Consider the following 21,218-nt stretch of genomic DNA (forward strand, 5'->3'; position numbering starts at 1 on the left):
CCCGCTTTGCGGAAGCGGAAAACTCGAGAGCAGATGCGGCGCTTGGGGAGAGTTCTGGGCCCAAAGCCCATACTCGTGTCTAATCTTCTCGATAAAATTTGGCCCAGCCCAAGGTGAGGCAGCCAGTTTCCACTTTCCAGCCCGGGCATCGTGTAGATTGGACCAGCCCACCGAAGCAAAGGGCATGTTCTGATTGTAGCCAAAATAAACCTTATCAAATTTGGTAAGTTGGTAATATTATCAAAAATGTTTTTTGAATGAAGTACTACCAAACATTGGCCCAGTAGTGTATTTTATAAAAGCCAAAAAATATTTATAGGAAAAAAGAAAAATTACAAAAGGCTACGGCCTCCCATGAAAACTATAAAGTTTGTAACCAATTAGAAACCAAACCAGTTGTCTAAGCTCATCATTCATTCTATACATATGTAGAAGAATCTCATGCTTAAAAAAATTCTACCAGCTGTCAAAAGAAGGATCTATATTCTGGAAAATCTTTCCATTCCTCTGCTTCCAAATATGCCAACATGCAATGAAACAAATCTCCAAGAATCCTTTTTTTCCGAAATCTCAATCTCGCTAGCACCAGCATCTGAAAGAATTCCAGAGAAGTGTTCCAAGCTATTCCTAGCTTCTGCCAACATTTTCTGCTAAAAGGGCATTGAAAGAACAGGTGAATATTATCAAAATTTTGGTAAGATTTCTTATGTATTTACCAAATTTGGCAACAAAATAACTGTAGACATTTTTTTGGCAACTTTACCAAAAAAAAATTGTATGGTTGATAATGGCATCAATCTAAACAGCCCCAAAATCTTAAGAAATTTTCTTGAATTTAAGGATTTTTGAATCTGTCCATTTTAGCTCGGAATTTCTCGATCCAAGTCAAGCGGATACCACCAGGTCCATACTCAATAGGGAATCGTGGAGTTGAAGCCCTATCAAATAGATCTTTTATAATGCTAACGATCTCATCGCCCATCTCTCCAGAACTAGCAAAGGTTGAGATTTTTTTGCTGAGTCATATATTTGTTTGAAATTTCATTGGACTCGAGCAAAGGTAGTGATGGATGTTCTCATCACCTTTGAGGAACATTGGCTCATCGAAGTCTTATAAGCGGTCGATGCTCAATCTGATTGAAGCCCTCAACATGGTTTTACTGCTGCAATGGTAGGAAATGGAAGACATATCTAAAATCTAGCCTACCCTAAGAAGTCAAGGAACTAGATGGCAACCATGAGATTGGTGCTTAAGTTGGAACCCGAAAGAGGAGTTTGAGAACAAGAAGATCTACGAGTCTGGCAAGATGTAAGAGAAAAAAAATGCACATATGAAAGGAGATGATAGATACCATTCTTTACCTTGTTCCACATAAGGGCAACATGGATCAATACAAAGCCGCGGATGAATTGTTGTGGAGCAATATCGTCATTGAAATACACCATGTCCTATTCGTCGCAAGATATGTAGTCACCATTGATGTGCAATCACACAAGAAATCACGAAATCCGGGAAGCCAGAGCTTTGAGCGTGATAGATCCAAGCATCCGTCCTGGCCAACCACCGATGATGCCAAATTCGTCGCTTACAAGACTAGCCACTGCTAGACTTGTTGCTGCCGAGCTCCGTGACTAGTGCAAATGCCTTCCGGCCACTTTATTATGCGTTGGAGCTCCAAATTCATCAATTGTATCGCTCATGACGTCCATCACCGTTATATCCATCGCCTCTAAGTTGTTTGAGCGCTTGATCCACCGCCTCCAAGGCTGACCATCATTGCCACCGAGAAATCAAGGATGCGATAGCAATGCTGTTACCACCACCACCACCATCCACAAACATCAACCACCTCTTAGCCTACTAAGAAGAGGCTATATAAAAACTTATAGAAATAAAAGTTATAAGAGGTTACTACCACGAGATTGGCCCATCAACGGGATCAATCCGATAACATGGGCGACCCCCTTTCTCCTCACCCGTGACCAGAAGTCATCGAAACCGAAGGACAAAAGAGAAAATAAGTCTAACATGGGCGACCCCCTTTCTCCCACCCATAACCAGAAGCCATCAAAACCGATGGACAAAAGGGAAAAATGAGTCGCCTACAAGAGCATAGGTTATAACAAAGAAGAGATGGCTTTGCCCTCCGAGCACTCCAAGAGATGACATCTTGTTCCAGCATAATCTAAACTTAGAAACAAGATGCTCCTTACTATTGAAGAGTTAAATAACGACAACTAAATTCTAACCAGCTAAGTGGAGTTTAATAGAATAGTGTTGCATATACGACTATACTGTACGGCTTCGTTTCAATTAACATAGGAGATGGGGTTATAAGCTGTTGTATTTTAGTCATACAATTCAATTATATAGCGTTATTGAGTTTGATATCTCGAAATTTAGTTTCTTTGATAGTACATAATCCTGCCAGTCCAAAATAAGCGGTGATGATTCTTGATCCACGCCATGCCATGCTATGTGCACAACTGTAAATAGTTGTACAGCAGTAGCACATGGACGGACGGATCGGAGGAGGAGAACAGCAAAAGCAAAAAAAACACAAACCAAGATAGATCTTGATCTGACCCGGGGGGAATCTCCTCGGGGGTCCGTGACCTGACCGAGATCGATCATGGATGCCAGCCAGGCCTCCTCCTCCCATCCACCGTCCACTCCCTCCATCCGACGGCCCAGGATCCTCCTCCCTGCGCCCCGCCTCCCCCATCCTCCGCCTTGACGCGCAGACGCTGCTGCAGCATCAGCAGCCGCGCGTGCGTGCGAATCATTCCGGCCGCAGCCTACCTCTGCCTCTCTCCTCTCCTCGCGGCGTCGGCAGCGAGTTCTCCTCGGATCGGGAGTGGAGGAGAAGCGGGAGGAGGAGGAGGAGGAGGGATGAGTCTCTTCGGGCTCGGCCGGTGAGCTCTCGCGATCCCCGACCTCGAACCATCCACTTCATCTTTCTCCTCTTGTTCAGTAGTAGTAGTAGTAGTAACGTTTTTGCTGGGAATCGGCGGTGGTCGGCGAGATCTGGGGCCGCCGGAATTGGGGGTTTGGCGGCGGATCCGTCGACGGAGTCGGTTCTTGCTTGCTTCCTAGTAGCGCAGCCCTAGAACTAGGAGTAGCTGGTTTCGTCGCCATGGGAGCTCCTGCTATGCTCGATTTCCTTTCCGTAAGCTCGATTTCTCCCACGAAAGCAACACCGGTGCATCAGATCGTGCCCAGCTGTGTGCAATTTGATCTGTGTGTTAGCTAGCTGCTTTAATTCTGACGCTGCTACCCTGATGAGCTTTTTGTGTCTTTCTGTCAGGAATCAGAAGACGTTCCGTCCCAAGAAGAGTGCTCCTTCAGGAAGCAAGGTGAGAATTTCCACCCAGTTTGTTTTCCTTTGGTAATTGGTACGAAGCGAGAACAAATTTTGCCGAATTTTACCAATTTAGGGTGTTCCAGCATGTATCACGTGACCTGTGTACAAACTGCTGTGCTTTGGTTCAGGCCATCAAATTGGGTCTTATTATGACTAGGTGTTGAGTTCTCGCCATCTCTAGCTTTGCCACTGGAGAAATATTAGTCAGAGCTAGCATAATTCATCCGACGAGGTTAAATTCAGGATTGTCACTGGATAAGTATTAGTCAGAGCTAGTATAACTCATCTTGTGAGATTAATTTGAAGTGCATGATAAAAATGGTTTGGCGATCGATCTTAACTGACATTAAATATTCTCTCCACTAGTGGACAAGAAAGAGGTGTCTGTTTTGACTTTGTCATTGCCGTTTAGTTCCCATTTGAATGTTAAGCAATGGTCATCCCACTCTTTTGGCATTCCTTCTGGCTTTTTTTTTCTTAATCAACATGTTTACTGTCTGTTTATTTAAGAGAAAAACAGTTTTAACTTTTTTTATTCAAAACTGGCCAAAATAGGTTTTAGCTCACTGTTGTCACTTCTTAACGACCATTGCAAAGCACTCATAACATTTTGGCACATTCAGGATTCAAGAGTTGACTTCTTATATATCACATCCTTTGCTTGAGAAGTCTTAAATATCATGTTGTGTAGTAGTTACCTCATTTGACAATGTATGGCAAACGATGTGTTCTCCAAAACCATTCTGTCTCAGGGCGAAGCTTGCTTTATACGTGTGTCAGTGCACTTGAGAATGTTAGTCAATTTTATTATTTTAATTGTTTGATTGGTACAATCTTCACTACACATCCTGGATTTGTAAACCACCTCAGATGGGCGCATGTTTTGGCATAACTATATTTTACAATTAAACTTGCTACAGAAAATTATCTCTGTAGCCTTCTTCATCAGAGCAGAACTTGACACAATGGCACAGAGCTTCAATGTTATACATGCCATTGAACGATTCCCTTTTGATCTGCAGGGTGCACAGCTTCGGAAGCACATAGATGCCACTCTTGGCAGTGGAAACCTTAGGGAAGCTGTAAGGTTGCCGCCTGGAGAAGATATCAATGAATGGCTGGCTGTGAATAGTAATGTTCTTCCCTTTCATTTTCCACCTTGATCCATTCTTGACATTTTTCATCTGATTTTTATGTTTGTAATTTATTGAATAGCATAACTTGCGGTGTAGGATGCTACTTAACCCAGTTATTTTCAAGCTAACGCATATCTTTTCCTTTTCAGCTGTGGATTTCTTTAACCAAGTTAACCTGCTGTACGGCACACTCGCTGAGTTCTGCACACCTGAGAGCTGCCCAACAATGACTGCTGGCCCAAAGTACGTTATTCCATCAATCTTATTTTTTGGGCTTGTAAAACAAAAACAAGACAAAAGAAAATCTTATGCAAAGGAAGTTTGTTAGTGCCTGAAGGTTCTGTAGCAGCATATGTAAACTTCTTTGTAGGACATTATGCATAAACTGATCTACCACTTTCTGTTTAGAAGCTAATATGTAGGAGTAGATGATTACCTTATCATGCTATAAATATTTTTTATTCTGTTGGCAATGTTTTTCCATTATCTATATCAAATATTAGGGCATTTAAGCTGAGGATTTGGATTGGTAGTTTGGAAACATTGGTTCACGAAGTAACGAATGCCTCATGGCTGCCTTTTTTTTTTGGAACTTTGGCCGCATGACGGGTCCTTTTTGGAACAAAAATTTCCAAGAACACTTTGTATTATACCCCACCTATTATAAAGTGACTTTGTATTATATCCACCTATTACAAAGTGGAGTTGTCATGCCAACAAGCCCCTGATTCATTTTTTGTACAGAATTACTTAAATATTGGTCATGTCATAACAAAGTAACAACAGAAACATGGAATTTATGCAGGTATGAGTACAGATGGGCTGATGGTGTACAGATAAAGAAGCCGATAGAAGTATCAGCACCAAAATATGTGGAGTACCTAATGGACTGGATTGAAGGCCAACTTGATGATGAATCTATATTTCCCCAAAAGCTTGGTAATCATTGTTTATCACAAATATTTGATGTTGGAATGGTCGTTTGTACCTTAGAAATAGTGCAGGCACTACTCATATATCTGTCCAATTTTGACACTAATGACACTGATCTGGGTTTAATTCCTTTACCAGGCACACCATTCCCGCCAAACTTCAAGGAGGTTGTAAAGACAATTTTCAAGCGCTTGTTTCGTGTTTATGCCCACATATATCACTCCCATTTTCAGAAGATTGTCAGCCTCAAGGAGGAGGCCCATCTTAACACGTGCTTCAAGCACTTCATCCTGTTTACAACTGTAAGCCTCCTGTGTTTGTAGATTGTAAACTCGTTACCAGGATTGTTTACATATCATCTCATATTTGCTCTTGGTTCATAGAAATCGGGGGAAAACAAAATTCATTTGTTTCCGGCCTTTTGGTATGTGGTGCAGGAATTTGGCCTGATTGACAAGAAGGAGCTGGCTCCACTCCAGGAGCTCATCGAATCGATTATTCCATACTGAGAAGAATACAGGGACGGAACGGAGCGTGGATAACGAGTTCTTTACATGGACGATCGAGGAATCAGGCTACTTGCAACACTATTTTACTGGCATAGAGCTTACTGTTCCAGATATCAGACATAAAAAAGGACATTTGACATTGCTAATGCTATGTTTTTTGTGTACTGATGTTCGTTCGTCCTGATTCAGTATTACCTTGTGTAAGCGTGCTTGTAATGTAATAACAGGATTGGTGGATTGGGATATATTGCAAAGAACGATCTATTAATCCAATCGTGAGTTGCAATTGTTGCTTCCTTTTCCCAGTACCAACGGGATATTCAATTGTTTAGAGTTAATTTTATCAAGATTGGGGAATGAAATGTTTGGGTTAATTTTATCATGGTTTAGAGTTGGCACTAATCCAATCAATATGTAATACTAGCTGATACAACGAAGACGCCATAGATCATACTAACTGGGAGAATGGCATCAGAATTTCAGATATATTGCATACCACACACAGCCCGCAACAATCGAGATAAGGGAATGAAATGTTTGGATTAATTTACCATGATTTTAGAGTTTGTAGTAATCAAATCAAAATGCCATAGATCATACCAACTGGGAGAAGAATAACATCATAAATTTCAGATAAGAACACACGATCATCAAGCACCACGAGGCGTGGCAGATGGAAGCAGAGGAGAAGCTGTTCCTACTTATAAACACTATAATTTTCTGGAAGCGGATCGGCCGATCGGGTGGTGGTGGATGGTGTTGCTAGAGCTAGACGCGGCCCTCCCAGAGGCATGGCTGGTCGTCGGAGCAGAAGGCGATGACGGCGGGCGGTGGGGCGAGGCCGAGCGCGGCGGCGCGGGTGAGGCCGAGGCAGGGCCCTTAGCTCCTTACCGCATGTCCATGTCGAACTCCCGAGCCATCCTCTCTCGCCCCTCATCCTCCGCCTCCTCGACGGCGCGATCTGTCGTCGCTGAAAAAAAAAAAACCCGAACAATCAAATCAGCGGAGACGCAATCGATCGAACAGTTTTGGGGCGGGAGAAACCGGGAGGAAAAAAGCACCCTGCGACGCGGGCGCCTTCTTGGAGACGCCGGCACGCCGCCGGTGGGCTTGACGCTGCCGGAAGGACTTGACGTCGCCGCCGCTCCTCATGGGTCCGGTGGACTCCTCTCTCGATGATCTCTCTGGATTGTTGCGGCGAGGTAGGATGGATTCGGGGGAAGGGGAAGGGGAAGGAGAGGGAAGTTTATAGGGTTAAGGCGTTGGGTTGGGAGTAACTCAGGAAGGGGGAGGGATTTGCGGCCGTTGTGACGGCAATTTGAATTTTAAAATTTGAAAATGTGGGAGTCCCGGGGTGTGAAATCCAACCGTCCACCCGTGTCGTCCCAACAGGTTCTTGGGGGTGCAAAACGTCTGTGCCAATGTGCGAATTAAATTTGAAAATATACTTTTTTTTTTCATAATTTATGTTTATATATATGGTGGTAAGTTTTAGCAAAAATATACCTCTTCCGCGAAAGGGCCTGTAGCTTAGTGGTTATAAGAGCCTCAGTAGCACGCTTTCAGTGGTAGGCGACTCTGGTTAGAGAGCCTATTCGTCGAGTTACAATAAAAGGAATGTTACGAAACAAAAGAAGCGGACTCAAATATATCATATAACTCATATTCGTAGAGTTTATCATTGGTGTAAGCTTCAATAGGTTAGTGCGCTTTGCGAATTTACATGCCTTATCTTGTGGTATGAACTGAGTACGCGATAATTTATGGTGTGTATTGGGGGCTTACCATAAGATAATGTCGTAAATTCGCAAAGCATTCAAACCAACTGAAGTGTCGTGTAAAGGTAAATATTTGTAAGTGTTCGTAAAGGAAAGGCAAGTAAATATTTCGAATTTATTTATTCAGAAATGTAGCTGACACATTAGAAAGTTTTAACACACAACATTAATGATTAGTTCGAATGAGCAAAATATAAAATCATTATACTCATTAGACTCATCATCGAAATTTCTTGATGTGCTAATGTCTTTTTTTCTTTCCTTTTCTTCTAGCACCAGTTGGAGGCCTGCGTCCTGACAACAATAATCTTTCCGGTGAATGTCGCTCGCGAACAGACCTACGTGCCACCTCAACACCGTTGAAATCAACGTGCCCGTAGTCTTGGGTCAGCTAAGTTATTGGAGGAGGTTCATCAATCTGCGGTGGTCCTATCTCGTGTTGTGCTATTGACGACCCCCCACTGTAGCTACATGGTTCTCCATAGGATTGTGTATTGCCGGCATATCCCATCATTTGGATGGCGGAGTACATTCCTACAAAACATGGAATCCAAAGTTGTAGCGTACACACATACTGTTATAATTTGTACTTGTTTTTTGTGGTTGCATGATAGGTGGTTGACTGAACAACCAATCTCCTTGGCATAACATCTCCAAAAAGCTTGGTCCTTGTGGTTGTGCGTTTCCATTTATGAACATTTGGTACATCCCACTGCAGGTGCAGCGCTAATTTAATATCGCAATATAAAGATCGTAAAAAATGAAACACATTATATACGAATCAGTGTTGTATGTGGAAGCTCTATGCCACTGATCATTCATACCCGTTGGAAACATGGGCATGTTAACTTGAGGTACACCTGCAAAAATAAGCAAATATGTTTGTGACTCAGTAAGTTACAAAATAATGAACATTAACATGTGTGTTTATTGAACTATCGGAAAACGTTGCGTGCCCTGGAAGGAACTGCAAGCTTCCATCTTCTGTACGCATCGGAGGAACCATTTGGCTGGATTCTACAAACCACGCAAACCCTTCCTGCCATTCACTGGTGGCACTTGCATGTGGAATGTATGCATCGGAGGAACCATTTGGTTAGATCTGAGAACCACGCAAACCCTCCTTGCCATTCACTGGTGGTACTTGCATGTGAAATAGAAGGGATCACTGTTGTACTATATGCAATAATCTCTATAGGTGAATATTGAATTCAAAAATAGCACTAGTTGATCCATGTCAGCAACAAAAGCAGGAACGTCCGATGGAGAAAAATAGTAAAGCTTGGTTTTTCTGGAGCTTTTCAACGCCTGCCTCACATGTGTGAGAGAGCAAAGAAAACAAAAAAAATCATAGGGAATAGAACTAGCAATAGAACTATAGAAATAAAAGGCTTTTTCCAAGCAATCCATGGTCCCATACGACACATGACAGTAGAAAGGTTTGCAAAGTTCAGAAAACAAAAGGCAAAACCACCTCCTAATTTTGATATATTCCAAAAATTAGTGTGTATTGTACTTTTAAGTCCCTAGATTAAATTAGCATTGGATACAACAATTAATTCTATAAGTTCGGCCACTTGTACTTAAAAAAACTATGCACGAGAAAGAGCTAAATTTTTGGACGATTTTCATAATAATACGTAGAGCTTTTGGTTTAATTTAGAGAAATGTTACCATAACTATAATGATTAAAAATAATTCATGCACCTAATATAATTCATATGTCTTCATATACATAGCTTATAATAGGTTGATTAGAGTCGTGCGAATGCTAGACTATATATAGTAGTACTATGTTTTCATATGTTCGACTAGGTCATCGTCCCACGTGGCATTGACGTGACACTTACGTGGCAATTTGATCCTGGAAAAATAATAAAAACTGTGGCCCCACCTGTCAGCTAAAAAAGTTATTAATGGTGGGGTCCCCATGGGCCCCACATGTCAGCCTTAAAACATCAGTCCTCCCTTCTCTCTTCTTCCTCATCTCACTCCTCTCTTCTTCCCTCTCCCCCCTCTCTATCTTCTTCCCGGGCAGCAGAGCAGGCGAGCGAGGCATGCTATCCGAGCTCCAGCGGTGGCGGCAGCTTGGCGTGCACCGCAGCGGAGATCCTCAAGATGGTGGACAATGACGTCGTAGAGAGGAGTGAGGATGAGGGACTCGACGACGATGGGGGCCAGGGCAGGGGCCTTGGAGCTTCTTCTTCTTCTTGGAGGGCGAGGAGGGCTTCTTCTTCTTGGCCGGCGTCGGCACGGGGGTCGTCGAGCTTGGTGGGGATGGTGGCGGGCGCTTCGGCAACGGGGGAAAGAGGCGAGGCAACGGGAACCTCGACCGGGGGAGAGGAGGCCGGCGGCGGGGTGGCCTTGGGCCTTGGGCGCCGGGACGGATGCCTTAGTGGACTTGATGGGTGACGCGGTGGCCGAAGCCGGGGTAATGGGCGCCTGCGGAGGGGGCCGGGGTGGCGGGGGTGGTCGGCACAGCGGCGGGTGTGGGCGCGTCTTCTTGGAGGAGACCAGTGGCATGGTAGTCAGTTCTGCCGCGGGGGCGGGCGGAGATGGCGGCATCGATGTCGAGAGCAACCTCCTCCTCTGCTCCAACCTCGCCATCTCCGCCCCTCCATCGTCGCCAACAATAGAGCTCCTCACTTGGGACGACAGCGGAGAGACGGTGGCCTGGATCTGCGGGGACTAGAACGGCGCGCGACGGACGGGCGGGTGGGTGAAGAATGGCGGAGCATGCAAGCGAGGCAGGAGGCGGGTGTTAACACCAAAATTCCTGCACTGGAGCTAAGTAGATCTCCCAGGCCAGTGTGTGTTTTTCGCGTCAACAGCGGGTAGCGACCTCGGCTTGGCGGGGAGACCGTGGCCGCCGTGAGGGGCGGCGATGCGGTGGTTGGCCACCTCGGGTGCCGCTGTCCCGAGCTCCCCCGCCCGGTGGCCCAAGCGGTGAACAAGTTCCATGAGCTTGCCCGCCACCGCTTTGCTCCACCTGCCGCCCCCTTTGCTCTGCTTGTTGCTTGCCGCGACTCCGCCTGCCGTCGGTCCACGCACCGCCCCTCTGCTCCGCCCGCCGCCCCTTTGCTCCGCCTTGCCGCCGCTCCGCTCATCACCCCTATGCGCCGCCCACCCCCGCTCGCCCTCCTCCTTCAGTGCAGAACTGCAGGGGAGAGAGAGAGGGGGATAAAGAGAAGAGGGAGGATGACATGTGAGATCACATGGGCCTACCCTTTTTTATTATTTTGTGTGTAATTGACATATGGGTTCTAGGGTTTTTTTTTAATTATTTTTCCGGGATCCAATTGCCACATAAGTGCCACGTCAATGCCACATAGGACGAGGACCTAGTTAAAGGAGCCACGTAGATGCCACGTTATTCAAAACCGGGCACAATACTGTCGAGGGATCTCATCTGCATGGTTTTATAAGTTAGGGGATGCTTATGTCCGGTTTTCAGGAGCGAGGACGAAAATTAGACCGGCGACAAATTGAAGGACCTAAAGTGAACTTATTCCACTATAAACCCCTTTCTACGACGAAGTTAAAAGGGAGGCCGTGCATGATTTACGGTAGTGTAATCATTAAAGCCTTGTTTGGTTAATCTCATCTACATGTAAATTAGAAGATTTGGGGAAGAATAATTCGACACCTATTGAGAATTAATCTCTCTGAATACTCTTTAATCCCTCCCTCACGGGAATTGACATAATAAGGTCCAAAAGAAAGCGGTTCACAATTTTCTAATTGTAGGATGAACTAATGTGGTCATATTATATAGTCATTATAAATTACATAGTTCAGAATTTCCATCATGATTACCGAATTCCAACGGCACCCAAAAAATAGTTCCTTTTTATTTTTTCCAATATTTTTGATATCATTTTCGTTTCAGCGGCACCTCTTTATAAAAAAAAAAGTTATTGAAATGGTAGAGGCTATTTTCCTATCGTTTTCAACACTTTATGTACCCTCATCCTAGGCGGGCCATGGTTCAATGTTTTTGGAGACGTACGTATTTTGTCCTTTGTTTTATTTCATGCGGTAATTTGGACAAAGTGTGTTACAAATGCAATATACATCTGTAAATACTTGGGGACGAGTTCCTGCTGAAAAGAAAGGGAGATAGCAACCTAAGAGAAGATGAGCTTCTTATTATGTTATTCCAGAGAAAATTAATCAGAAACGGTGATGAACATCTTTCCAAGAATGGTGGGGGGAGACCCCTCTCGATCTCCCTCTCCTTTCACTCTTTCCCTCCTCACCTTCTCCATCTTTATGGGTAATTTCCAGGGATCTTTTCGACCACAAAACAGAAAAGATCCCCTAAAACAATACAATACCTACTGAAAACCACCAAAAGAAAAAAAAAAGAAACAAGAAAAAAAAAGCAGCAGAAGAACCCATCCTGTCGGCCATGCTTGTACACTTGAGTGTACACTCATCCCATGATCTCTGAAACTGCCATCAATCGACTGTTCTTTCCGTTCATCATCTTCAGGGATTCCTCTGCTCAGATGATTGGTTACTCACACTGTTGAATCACGAGTTGTATCTTGTATCTATATATATATGTGCTGCTTGTGTTCAAGAGTGCAAAGTTGTTGTTGGGCATTATGTTCCTTCAGTTCAGAACTTTGCACTCCAGATGGCGCTGTCGTTCTCCCCACATCGTTGATGGACCTCCTTCATCCGATCCGCCGATTTGCAGATGCCGCTGCAGCTCCAGTCGAACGACGCGGCGCACACGTTGCCTGCCTGCGCCTTCCATTCGCAATCTGCAGTAGTGCGAACCATTTGAAAAATTTGTAACCAACAGTTGGCTAAAATATGATCAGAAGTTGACAAAAGAAAAAAAAATGATTTGAAATTTCATCATGCATGTCAATCAGCAGGGTGATTGATCACGTCAGTCCAGAACTCTAAGCTCATCTGACAACGACAACATTTCCCCTGTAACAGTTTGCTAATTGTCCTGTAACACCTACCAGTCTCTGAAACTAATCAATTGTGTACGTGAGCATACATGACTAAATGACGAGCGCAATGGCCAATTTAGTCCATTACAGTATTTAAGGTGAAATGAAATATCTATCTAAGAGCAGCTGTGACACCTTCAGAGAGAAGAGAAGTGGCCTTGTTAGAAAAAGGTCCGATGTCTAGTGTCCTGACAGGATGCTTCATGATTACAAAAAACAATTGACAAGCACATGTTTGTGACAGCAGATAGCATACCTACTTAGTGAAGTTGACTGACAACCACCCCAAACTACAAACGCAACTGCACTGTTTCACCAAATGATTCGATACATTTCGTAATATAAAATATGATAAATACAGATCAAGTAAGCTGTATTCAGTCCGACTACCCCATACTATGAAGAGTTGACTGACATGTCAAGACCAAACAAGGATCTGGAAGAGCAAGGAAATCAGTTCAAAAGATGGTAAGGATTTTAACTATACCTGGTTGTGTACCGCAGCAAAGCCTGCGATCATCGACGTGTTCGACGTCTAGACCTATGAACCATGCTCCTAATGATACATCCTCATTAGCATATTTGTGGAGAACATGCCTGAAACATCACCATCATCCATGGTCAATGATGGGTAGAGGTTAGATAAAACATATTATGGTGTAATCAACAAAGAAAAACCAAATCTGAAGAAATTTCTTACTGGTTGATTGATATATAAGAAGCTAGATCCTTGGAGATTGCATATAACTGGCCGGTTGCATGACGGAAGTACTTGTTCCCCCATTCGCCGAATTTCCAGTACTCGGGCTCATGGTATCTTACACCCCTGAGAATAAAAAACAAATTGGTATTTGGTCAGCTGTTTAAAACATCAAGGAAGACATGACAACAACATGGGACTTACTTCTGAGCCAGGACTGGACCAGATTTCATGCAACCAATGTAAGCTCGAGGCTTCGACCGATGCTTAGCCAATATGTTACCAAGAGTTGCTGCAACATTTTTATATCTGATTATTATAGTATCACTATAACAATATCTAAAAAAATTATAGTATCACAATAATTGAGATGGAATTTTCCAGTAAAAGGGTTTTAAGCTTGTGCTTTGGGAGTAACATCTCTGAAGATTACAGCATATACGATATTTTATCAACTTTGAGTGTACAATTTGTAAGCCAAATACATAGCAGAAATTTAATGTAAGTAAAATATATGAACTAATCAAAATTTTAGCAGAAAAAACACTTAATGAAGGGATATGATGTTAGATCAGAGGGTAGTAATGCACACCTATATTTACATGTACATCATCATCCACTTTAATGTAGTACTCTGCATCCCACATGGACAAGGCTGTCACAAAGAACGATTTCGTCTTTGCAGCCAATTCCAGATACCCTTCAACATGATCCTGAGTGATCAAAAAATATTCCAAGATATTTCAGCTTTACAGACAAATAAACAAGCCAGTAATACTGTACTATATGCCAGCTAGAGTAAGTCCTATGGTAATTACCAATCTCATGAAGTCACCATGTTTCCTATCTTCTGCGTCTATAGCTCTATCGAGTATGCCACCAGATGTTGCGCTGTCAATTTAGAAAGGTTAAAATTTCAGATTCTGTGAGCTCAAGATATCGTCTTCTGACATTGCTGAATCATAACTGGTACTAACTCTTTTGTCTAATATAATAGAAACTCTCCCTTAACTATTGTCCATACAGATCGCCCAAAGTACATGTTTTCTTGCACTAACCTATGACCAATGACGAATCGGATGATAATTCCCTTTTCTTCCTCAAGCTTCCTTCTTTTTTCACCTGTCGCAAACACAGAAACAATATCAGGTAACATGTTTTACTGTGGGAAAAAAAATTCTCCATGCAAAAGAATGTACAACCTTGAGGCATCCACGTAGCACGAAGTGAATCTCTTCGTTTCCGGCTGCTGAATGCGGTGTTGATGCCAATGACCATGAAGTATCTCCGTTTCCCCGTAGATTCTGATAGCGGCGCTCCATTGAGCTCAGACTCCTCCTGTGACGCCTTTGCTGATGCTAACTCCATTTCTAAGTTTGATATTGTTTTGTCCAATGCCCTGATAACAAAACAGATTCTTATGAACCTTGGACTTATAAATTTGAGGTTAAAATCAGCAGCATAAAAGTAGGCTATCATTCTCTCAACCCTTTTGGTACTTACTGTATAGCATCCTGAGTTCTTGGGACCTCTCCAATTATATCTTTTTGCTCCATAACCTGCATAATATGCAGGAAAAATAACGATGCTCGTGAAAATGCATTGACGACATTTGTTAATTTTCTCATTCTTCTTACTAACAGTAGAGGTCACTGTAAATGATGTTTGCAAAGTAATCTGAAAATATTTGTGTGACAGTTAATGCTTACACTTTTCGGAGCACAGTCACCAGACAACAGGTTCATCTTGTTCACTTCTAGAGCCGATCTCCTGATGATCTCTTTTGGTTCTGGCATTGTCCACATCCTGCAACAAATATTTTTTTCTTATTTCCTCTGCTCCAAAATATAATCATTTTTAGAATAGTGTTAAGTCAAACATTTTTAACTTTAACTATTAATAGCAAAAGAATAAAAAAGATTAATCACGTAAAATTGATGTACTAGATTTATCATTAAACAAACTATCATAATATATAACTCTTTTTATTTAAAACATCTTAATGTTATAAATATTATTGGTTATAATAGCATTTTGAAGACTACGTCAAAATCTAAAAATGTTTATATTTTAGGACGGAGAGAATAGCATTTTTTAGGACGGTTGCGGTACTTGTTTATAGTGACACATAGAGTAACAACCGCAACAGAGTAAGCATTTAGTAAAAGACTGCAAATTAATGATTATTCTCATCTCATTTCTTTCGAAAAAATATTATTCGCATTTCACAGAAAGATACTAAGTGCATAAACTTCAGTGTAAAAAAAACAGAGGTTGTTGTTTGCTCCATGCTTGGCTGCTGGCTGCGACCTCTGCTGACGTTTCTGTAGCCATGACGTTTCCAACTGTATTTTTCACTGTACAAACTACCCAAGGAAGGCCAAAAAAGAAACAAAGGGCAATGATGCCATTTTTAACCTTACCAAATTTTAATAAAGTTGTCAAAAAAATGGCTACATTTAGTTTGTTGTCAAATTTTGATAACTACATAAGAAATCCTACTAAAATTTTGGCCACTATGCTAAAATTTTGGTATTGTCAAAATTTGGTAAGATTTTTTTTGGCATCAAAGTGAACAGGTCCAAAATTTACTGACCTCCACTAATGGGGCCATGGCAACTGTAACTTTCGTCCAGGTAAAAAAGCAGAAGTGTACTGGTAGCAGGAGTATACGTTGCTACTGTGTTGTCGGCGACAGGTATACGTTGTATATCAGGTAGTTAGCGATAAATGTACTCAGTATCCAGTTTTACCCACCCGTGCCGTCGGATCTTCTCGAAATAAAGAAGCGTCACATCGACCAGGCAAGTACGCTACGAGCTTCCAAGAACTCACCCACATTTAGCACGAGCAAAGCAGGATCGAGCCTTTAATTCGAGAGAGATTTTGCCCTTTTAAATTTCTTCCAGAGAGCTGCTTCTTCTGTAGGAGTACGCTACAGCAACAGCTTAGAGCAGAGGAGAGGAGATGAGAGTACAGTACGCCAGCTACAGTTGTTTGTTGTTCTTTGGGGGTGTACTCTCCATTGACCAGGAGAGGATGAGAAAAAAGAGCAGCAGAGGAACGCAAGAAAGAAACCAATAGAATTCAGAGAATTTTTGGCTGAACGAACCGAACGGAGAGGAGGAGGCAAAGAGAGAAAAGCGAATTGCTGGTAGGATCCGATCACCGCGGGACAGGATCAATTTTGCTTTTCTTTTCCTTTTTGGAATGGAATGGAAGATGAAAAAAAGGCGTCTAAATTCACCCGTACACGAATGGACGAAGCAAAAAAGCATGCAGAAAACGAAGGCGATCAAACTGATTGCATCACGCAAGATTATTCAACACCAAACCAGGACAAACCTGCAGGAGCAAGAAGAAGACGATGGAGGAAGCAGGGGGGCGTACCTGTTGGTGAAGATGAGGCCGATGCAGAAGCTGGCGAGGCAGAGGAGGAGGGTCCATTTCTTGGAGATGGTGCCACGGAGCACCAGCTCGTCCCCTCCGCCGAGCACCGCTGCTCCCCCCCTGCTCTTGTTGAAGCTCATCTTCACCTGATCTCTTCTTCCTCCTCGCTCGCCTAGCTCTCTAATCAGTCTCCAATTCACACGCCCTCACCTATGGATCCTGTCTCCCCGATCTCGGAGACCTCATGATCACACTCCAAGAACCAGAAATATGGTCCCTCCACCCTCCTGCTCCTCCTGCTGCTCCTCTAACTTTTGTCAAGATCAAGTCACTACTCACTACTACTAATATTACCTTTAATTTCCTCTCTCTCTATCTCTGTGTGTCAAGATTCTTTGGTTCTTGAAGCCGCCTGCTGCCAGTGGCAGGTGCCTTTGGGGTGAAGGGGAAGGCTGATATGGAGATGGAGACGAGGGAAAGGATGCACCAACTGCGTGCGTGCTCGCGCGCGTGAAGGGTGTAGAGTGGAGTCCGGGGGAGGGAAGGGATCTCGGCGATTCTTGGTGGCGCTGCTCCAGATTTATTCGGCCTTCGCCACTTGGTCCGGTCTGGACATCTCCGGCCAGCTTAGCTTAGCTTAGCTAGTTTAGCTTCTTTTAAGCTTTAGCTGAAGTAGTAGGTGGTTAAGTTAGGTTTAAACTTTGGTCTCCTCTTGTGGGGATTATTGTAGTGGAAGCGCCATTAATGAGCTGATGTGGTAATTAAGCCAGGCTAAGGTGAGTTTGGAGGGTGAAATGGCTGTTTTGCCCCCTTATTTTGTGTGGTCAAGTCAATGGCATGTTCACCTTGCGAGGGTCAGTAGTACTCAGTAGATCACCACCCCCATGTGTTGAGGGAATTAGATACAGTTGTGGTGCTACACCCCATGAGGATTCTCTTGTCATGTTCAGTTCAAAAATGGATACCTCTTCTATAGAGCATGCGACCAAACTTCTGCAGTTCTTGAAAAAAAAAAGAGCAATCATGCAATGCTGTTATGTGAAAATAGTGTCATCAAAATTTATCACAAAAAATATTTTAGTATTAATTTGAAAGCAGTACTACCTCTATCCCAAAATAAGCGCAGCCATAAGTTTCCGTGTCCAATTTTAATTGTCCGTCTTGTTTGAAATATTTTTATGATTAGTATTTTTATTATTACTAGAATATAAAACATGAATAGTATTTTATCTGTGATTTATATTTTTTTAGTTTTTTAAAACAATTTAAAATAAGATGAACGATTAAAGTTAAACACGAAAAATCATGTATGCATTTATTTTGAGACGGATGGAGTATCAATTTGTGCCATCATCTTTTACTACGCCTCTCCATTATCTTTTACTCCATGACTTGACTGATAAGCCATGAAAATGAACGAAGGAACCAAAATAGTTTGATAATTTATATGAGAAAACTTTTGTATCTGTGTTGATTTTAAAAGTAAATACTTAAAAAAAATAAACTAATATGGAAAACCCTTAAAATTAACTCTAACTTAATTAGATTTTCAAATTCAAATTTTCGCTATGACTAATAAGCCAAAAGTAAACAGATGCGACCGTATTCATGAGCAAGCTAAGACTTGCGGACTCAACGTGTTGCCAGCGTGCCTAAAAGGATGGTCAATAATTCGATTAAATTCACTAAAAAAATATATGACGATAATTTTCTAACAAAACCGTGCCAATTATTCACTACAATTAACGTAAATGTAAATGGTAGGATGCAGGATAGTGCATCTATATAAAAGTTAATCAATTTATATATTATATATTCACCCTTTAAAAACATGTACAAAGTTGGTGTCTAACGGGTCATGTATATGTCCTTGGACAGGTAGACTAATCATAAATTCGTAGTCAAGTCACCTGTAGAAATTGTACAAACAGTGTTTTCTTGTGGCGTACTTTTTGCCCATGTTAGCAAGTTCAGGCCACACATATATGCTAGCTAGTGAGGAGTATATAACAATGTACAGTAATAAAGAGCCATCGACCATTAATTGTTTATCTCTACTTTTCTTTGTAATGGAGCAAGGTATCTTCTTTGTTGCAATTGTTTTTGGTAAATTATGGACAAAGGGATCTAGTTCCTTTCTTCACCGCTTGCAAAGTATTTATTCTTGATAATTTGAGAGCGCTAAGCACAACGAGAAACGACTATTATTTTGTTATATCAAAACTATCACCCTGAAACGGCAAATTAACATGCTAAATCGCAAGAATACAAAATGGTCGTCGTTTCTGTTATCTGGATGCACATAACTCTGTTATCACCCTGCAACCGTAAATTAATTTGTTAGTGAACAAGACATACTAGTATCATATATATAGGAGTATCACCTATCACCCCTGCAACTGTAAATTAATTTGTTGCTGAACAAGGGAGATATTCACACGCATACAAAAATTAGCAAGAAAGCAGGGTTGTTTATGGGAGATAATTAATTGCAATTGGTGGGCAATAAGTTTATTATTACCAGGGGTGACCATGTGAGCGAAAGAGCGGATCCAGGTTGGGCTGAGCCCAAAGTCCTTGGCACACCTCATGTGCGATTAGGGGGGCCAATCATTGCGTGGATCATTGTCTAGTCTTTCTTGGTTTCTAGATCCAATTTTATTAGTACCCCAACTTGCTCCTCCGTATAATTATGCTATATTTTGACCAAAAGCCAAGGGCGTATATGCATCTTATAATTAATTAATTGGACAAGAACACACTTCGATCGTAGAAAGCACTAAAGCGAGATGGTACATTTTGGTACGTATATGTGCTGATGGTTTACTTTGTCCATCGTCCGTGTGCAAATAAATATTAGATTGGAAAATGTGCAACTAAATTGGAACAAATAAATAAGCTAAAAACCCTTTTGATTGGAGATACTATCAAATTAATTCTATTAAAAATCTTGTCACGAAAGAAATTATATGAAAAATCATCCGAGATGATTCTAAGTTAGCCAGAGGTGATGGCACGCGTGCTGCTGTTTTTTGTTTATGATTATGTAGAAGATGCACATTATATTACATTTATTTGATATCTGTTACAGTGCACAAGAGGAATACACAAATAGGCCATAACATTTCACATCCAGATACTAAATTCAAATTACATTTATAATTTTGTCAACTTAATTATTATAGTCTCATGAGCCTTACCGAGAAATTTTTTATTATTTTACCTTTTTAATTTTAAAAATAGATTCTCACAAAATTTATTTTCAGTTTTGAATCCTTTGGCACACAGTCTCGGTGATGTGGCCAAACAAAATTGCCACGTCATTGTTTCGCAGCCACCGACACTTGTATGACCAAAAAGTTCAGAATTAGAAAACAAATTTCAGGAGAGTCTACTTGTAAAATTAAAAAGGTTCAACTTTTTGAAAAATCCATTTACTGATGCATGCTACATGTGTGGATGCATGTTGTTCGAGCTAAGAGAGATGGCTTTGGATCAAAAGAATCCCATCAAATAATTCTGGATGTTCACATAAATTTCAACTATGTATGGAATACCTGAATAGAAAATCAAATCATTTTACTTTCATAAACATTAATTATAACTCTCTGCAGTTTTTTAAATACACGTAGAACAAAAAAATATTGGTCTAATTAAGGATTTTGAAGATATTGTTAAAATAGCATATTCTCATGATCCAGATACCAATGACTACTTATTAATTTATAACGTAATATGTTTTTATGCAAATAGTACTACATCCGTTTTAAAATATAGTGACCTAATAAACTAGATATTTCTAGTACTAGAATATGTAATATATCTTATCCCGTATTAGATGGTTATATTTTGATATAGATGAAGTAGAACACTAAACGCTCGTCAGATTAAAAAAAAAAACTCTGGCAGCCAAATTAGAAACTTAATTATTTCTCAACCTGGACTGGAGATCGATATACGTGATGCCAGTACGCACAAAAGGAACTGTTGGAGTTATTTTGCATTTAAAACGGTCGCGACTGTACTTCTTGATTGCAATGAAATACTCCTGCCAGCCCAAAAAAGACCATTGAAAAAGGAACCTAAAAGAGGAAGAGAAATCAAAGGGGCGATGCCCTGTAGCAGCCACGTGAACGGTCACATGCATTGCTGCTGCTGCACGGCGATCGCTGAAGAAGCTAGCTAGGCCCCCAAAATGCACTGAAGCTGCATACAGATACAGATACATATACAGAGGGTTGTGGGCACAATCTGATCGAACTCTGTAGTCTGTACCATGCCGATATCAAGTACCTCCTGGCCTAAAATCTCTAGAAAATTAACGTCATCGAGCTTCGTGTATATGTTCTTGGAAAACTGTACAACGGATAACGTATTCGGGACCATTTAGTACTACTGATTAATTTTTAGAAAATATAATAACGGAGTATAGTA

General features: G+C 41.7%; 2 protein-coding genes and 1 long non-coding RNA gene across 3 annotated transcripts; 1 reads left to right on the forward strand and 2 right to left on the reverse strand.

Annotated features, from left to right (window-relative positions):
- Positions 1–2,764: 2,764 nt before the first annotated feature.
- LOC4333310 (MOB kinase activator-like 1A) lies at positions 2,765–6,216 on the forward strand. Its single transcript, XM_015772387.3, has 7 exons — positions 2,765–2,916; positions 3,309–3,357; positions 4,388–4,496; positions 4,651–4,744; positions 5,307–5,440; positions 5,573–5,736; positions 5,872–6,216. The coding sequence occupies exons 1-7, from the start codon at positions 2,894–2,896 to the stop codon at positions 5,941–5,943; spliced, it is 645 nt and encodes a 214-aa protein (XP_015627873.1). The 5' UTR covers positions 2,765–2,893; the 3' UTR covers positions 5,944–6,216.
- Positions 6,217–6,464: 248 nt separating this feature from the next.
- On the reverse strand, positions 6,465–7,158 carry LOC4333311 (uncharacterized). The gene is made up of 2 exons (XR_003241437.2): positions 7,005–7,158; positions 6,465–6,913 (listed from the first exon to the last, which is right to left on the reverse strand). It is a non-coding gene; the product is annotated as an uncharacterized lncRNA (long non-coding RNA).
- Positions 7,159–11,849: 4,691 nt separating this feature from the next.
- Positions 11,850–17,336, reverse strand: LOC4333312 (probable beta-1,3-galactosyltransferase 2). Its single transcript, XM_015777820.3, has 11 exons — positions 16,785–17,336; positions 15,104–15,200; positions 14,898–14,953; positions 14,597–14,793; positions 14,453–14,516; positions 14,213–14,285; positions 13,987–14,107; positions 13,599–13,686; positions 13,395–13,520; positions 13,182–13,291; positions 11,850–12,493 (listed from the first exon to the last, which is right to left on the reverse strand). The coding sequence occupies exons 1-11, from the start codon at positions 16,922–16,924 to the stop codon at positions 12,345–12,347; spliced, it is 1,221 nt and encodes a 406-aa protein (XP_015633306.1). The 5' UTR covers positions 16,925–17,336; the 3' UTR covers positions 11,850–12,344.
- Positions 17,337–21,218: the final 3,882 nt, after the last annotated feature.

Source organism: Oryza sativa, chromosome 3 (genome assembly GCF_034140825.1).
Source record: "Oryza sativa Japonica Group chromosome 3, ASM3414082v1".
Taxonomy (NCBI): domain Eukaryota; kingdom Viridiplantae; phylum Streptophyta; class Magnoliopsida; order Poales; family Poaceae; genus Oryza; species Oryza sativa.